Here is a 3,766-nt window from a genome sequence, read left to right as displayed (position 1 = left end):
ACCCGGGGAATATCTGTGAACGTTCGTTTTGGGTGAAAAATGCCAAAAAACGAACGTTCCCAATATAATTCTTCCCAGTTCCAATGTATGGTCCTGTAATACAACATTTTGGCCACTAGATGGCGCTGAGGAGATTGGAATGGATCTCCTCGGCTCCACCTGTGGCCATAATGAAGGATTACAGGACAATACATTGGTACTGGGAAGAATTACATATTATATTATAATTATTCCCAGTTGCAATGTATGGTCCTGTAATGCTTCATTATGGCCACTAGGTAGAGCTGAGGAGAGAAGTATTGAGTTCCTCTGCTCCACAGCGCCACATAGTGGCCATAATGAAGCATTACTAGTGGCCATAATGAAGCATTACAGGACAATACATTGGAACTGGGAAGAATTATATTGTGAATGTTAGTTTTTTGGCATTATTCACCCGAAACGAAAGTTCACAAAGTGAAGTTGTCCTTCAAGGTGTCGTTTTTTTAAATCATTTTTGGTTCTCGGTTCGCCGGCTGTTATCCCGGGAAGCCGGGCGCGGGCACTTACCTCAGCAGGTAAACGTTGCTGTTGCCGTGGAACCAGCTGTAGGTGAGATTGGCGGGGTAGGCCTCGGCCTGGCAGGTCAGAAAGGCATCTTGGGAAACGTTGACGGTGATGTTTTCCGGGGGGACGACAATGACGGGCGGACCTAAAAAAAGGGGGGAGGTATCAGGTAAGTAATATTAAAGAGGCATCAGTTATAGGAGGTGGGCGGAGCCTCACGCGCATAGGATGGAAGGGGGAGGCTGGAGGACCTGTTATGTCTATGTCCTCACTGGGGGGGGATTCCCCATCTCCGTCTCTCCTGGTTTCATTGTCTCCGGTGCAGGAAGTGATGGCAAATCCAAAAAGATACAGTTGTCACTAGAACAGGAAGTGAGGGGAAATCTTCCAACGCTCAAGTGACAACTAAAGAGAGAAATCTCCTCACACTCCCTTGTCGTGTCTCCGGGAAAAACCTGACGGAGGTTCTAGAACTTCCCCTCATTATCCCAGAAACAAAAGTACACATTGAAGAGATTTCCTTTCACTTCCTGTCCTGGGGACACGGCAGGAAGTGAGGTGAAGTGTCCCCCTATAGGACGATTTCCCTTCTGTTGACAACACCGGGGTGCCCCCAGGGCGGGAACATATCACAGTCACCACTTTTCGGATGTAAAAAAATCAAAAAGTTCCCACCTTGGACCAGGACGCGCGTTGCGTGCGTCACCTCTCCTTCCTCGCTGGTGGCGTGACACGTGTAGACGCCGGCGCTGGACCTCTGCACCCCGCTGATCCGCAGCGATCCATTACTGACCTGCAACCAGAACAGACGACGACACCAAAGCGAATGTTACATTGTTTCCACATAATATCTTCTATATGGAACTGTTGCCGAGCAACGTACACAGGACACGCCCCCTCTTCCTGTATCGGGTTACCTGACAACCCTTCACGAAGGGGAAGTCATGCCGGGGGTGCCAAAGACGACTCGCCCTTCTCCGCTCCGAATCCTCCTCCGTCTACAGCTGCTGGTGTCTCCTGGGTCGTATGACGCCCGGTGTCATTTAACCCATTCTTCTGAGCCCAGGGCGTCATGGACACGCCCCCCTGGGATTGCATTATCATCATGCTGCCCTGGGCTCACAGGTGAATGGTGCTCGTGTCATTACGTCAACACATGGGCAAAAGAGGACCCTGGACCAAATGACTTTGTGTCGCTATGGAGGAGATTTCCCTTCACTTCCTGTCTTGAACACACAACAGGAAGTGGGTTGAAATCTTTCCAAACTAAGGGGAATTTAACTCCTTGGCAAGCTGTCAGCTAAACCGGTGTCCCGGTTGGAGGATTTCCTCTTTATTTCTATCCTTCCCGCCCAATCACAGGCCTCGGCTGTACATTCACTTCAATGGCAGTGTAGTCTCCAGAAAGGTCCCGGATCTGCCTACGCTCTCTGACAAGGGGGGGTTGCCTTGACTGCAAGACTGGCTGAGCAGAATCCTTTGTCGGGGAGAACGATTCACATCCGTGTGTTATATAAAATATATCTATGATGTCATACAATGTATCAATAATACGACTTATATCATCCGTGTTATAATTACTCCGTCATCAATAGATGATACACAATGTCCTACAGGGGCGCAGTACTGAAGAGTGACCACAAGAGGGCAGCACAGGAACAGGGAAATCCCCATCCACCTCACACCGAGCGACAACGGCTCTGACACCACGTGACTCCCCGGCAACACGGGACTGCCGACACTGCGCACACACAGCGGGTGTACAGACCCGGGAACTCAGCTCAGGGATGGTGGGGGCCCCTCATAATGGGCACAGCGGGTGTACAGACCCAGGAACTCAGCACAGGGATGGTGGGAGCTCCTCATAATGGGCACAGCGGGTGTACAGACCCAGGAACTCAGCACAGGGATGGTGGGAGCTCCTCATAATGGGCACAGCGGGTGTACAGACCCAGGAACTCAGCACAGGGATGGTGGGAGCTCCTCATAATGGGCACAGCGGGTGTACAGACCCAGGAACTCAGCACAGGGATGGTGGGAGCTCCTCATAATGGGCACAGCGGGTGTACAGACCCAGGAACTCAGCACAGGGATGGTGGGAGCTCCTCATAATGGGCACAGCGGGTGTACAGACCCAGGAACTCAGCACAGGGATGGTGGGAGCTCCTCATAATGGGCACAGCGGGTGTACAGACCCAGGAACTCAGCACAGGGATGGTGGGAGCTCCTCATAATGGGCACAGCGGGTGTACAGACCCAGGAACTCAGCACAGGGATGGTGGGAGCTCCTCATAATGGGCACAGCGGGTGTACAGACCCAGGAACTCAGCACAGGGATGGTGGGAGCTCCTCATAATGGGCACAGCGGGTGTACAGACCCAGGAACTCAGCACAGGGATGGTGGGAGCTCCTCATAATGGGCACAGCGGGTGTACAGACCCAGGAACTCAGCACAGGGATGGTGGGAGCTCCTCATAATGGGCACAGCGGGTGTACAGACCCAGGAACTCAGCACAGGGATGGTGGGAGCTCCTCATAATGGGCACAGCGGGTGTACAGACCCAGGAACTCAGCACAGGGATGGTGGGAGCTCCTCATAATGGGCACAGCGGGTGTACAGACCCGGGAACTCAGCACAGGGATGGTGGGAGCCCCTCATAATAGGCACAGTCTCACCTGGACCTTGTCTCCGCCCCCTATCGCCACGTTCTCCCTCTTCCAGGACACGACAGGTTGCGGGTTTCCATAGGCCAGGCAGGTGAGCGTCAACGTGTCTCCAATGCGCACTTCCACGGACATGGGTGGAGTCTCTCGGAAAGAGGGCGGGGCTGTGAAGAAAGCAGGGAGTGATTGGTTAGCAGCCCATAGGCGGTGATCTCTGGGGGGGGAGGGATCACACTGATACATTGTATACACATAAAACAATTCCATCTGACCAATGTGGTTGTCCATCGGGTTCTGCAGGATGGTGGGGGAGGGGACAAGCCGGGCAGCGCTGGCCTCCAGCAGAGCAGAGTATTTTTGAGGGCAGAAGAGTTTCAGTGAGCTGCACTGTGCGCTCCCCTCCCCCCTGTGTAATCTCTGGATTAGGAATGTGAAGAATAAAACCACATGAAAGGTTTACCACCCACAGCACGGAACGTTCCATTCACTGGGGGGGAGCGGCCTCATAATTACACACGTGGAAGGAGACCGTGATCCTCATCAGCACACTGGCTCC

General features: G+C 53.1%; 1 protein-coding gene across 1 annotated transcript in view; it reads right to left on the bottom strand.

Annotated features, from left to right (window-relative positions):
* Positions 1–3,766, bottom strand: part of IGSF9 (immunoglobulin superfamily member 9) — a 60,785-nt gene that overhangs the window by 30,174 nt on the left and 26,845 nt on the right. Inside the window, exons 5-7 of the mRNA XM_018568845.1 lie at positions 3,223–3,406; positions 1,222–1,339; positions 550–691 (exon numbers count right to left, since the gene is read on the bottom strand). Of these exons, the coding sequence (XP_018424347.1) occupies positions 550–691; positions 1,222–1,339; positions 3,223–3,406 (444 nt within the window). The remainder of the gene's footprint in view (positions 1–549; positions 692–1,221; positions 1,340–3,222; positions 3,407–3,766) is intronic.

This window comes from Nanorana parkeri, unplaced genomic scaffold, assembly GCF_000935625.1.
Source record: "Nanorana parkeri isolate BGI_ZX_2015 unplaced genomic scaffold, ASM93562v1 scaffold1251, whole genome shotgun sequence".
Classification (NCBI taxonomy): domain Eukaryota; kingdom Metazoa; phylum Chordata; class Amphibia; order Anura; family Dicroglossidae; genus Nanorana; species Nanorana parkeri.
The sequence above is the reverse complement of the archived record's forward strand: the minus strand, read 5'-3'. Positions and strand labels throughout refer to the sequence as shown.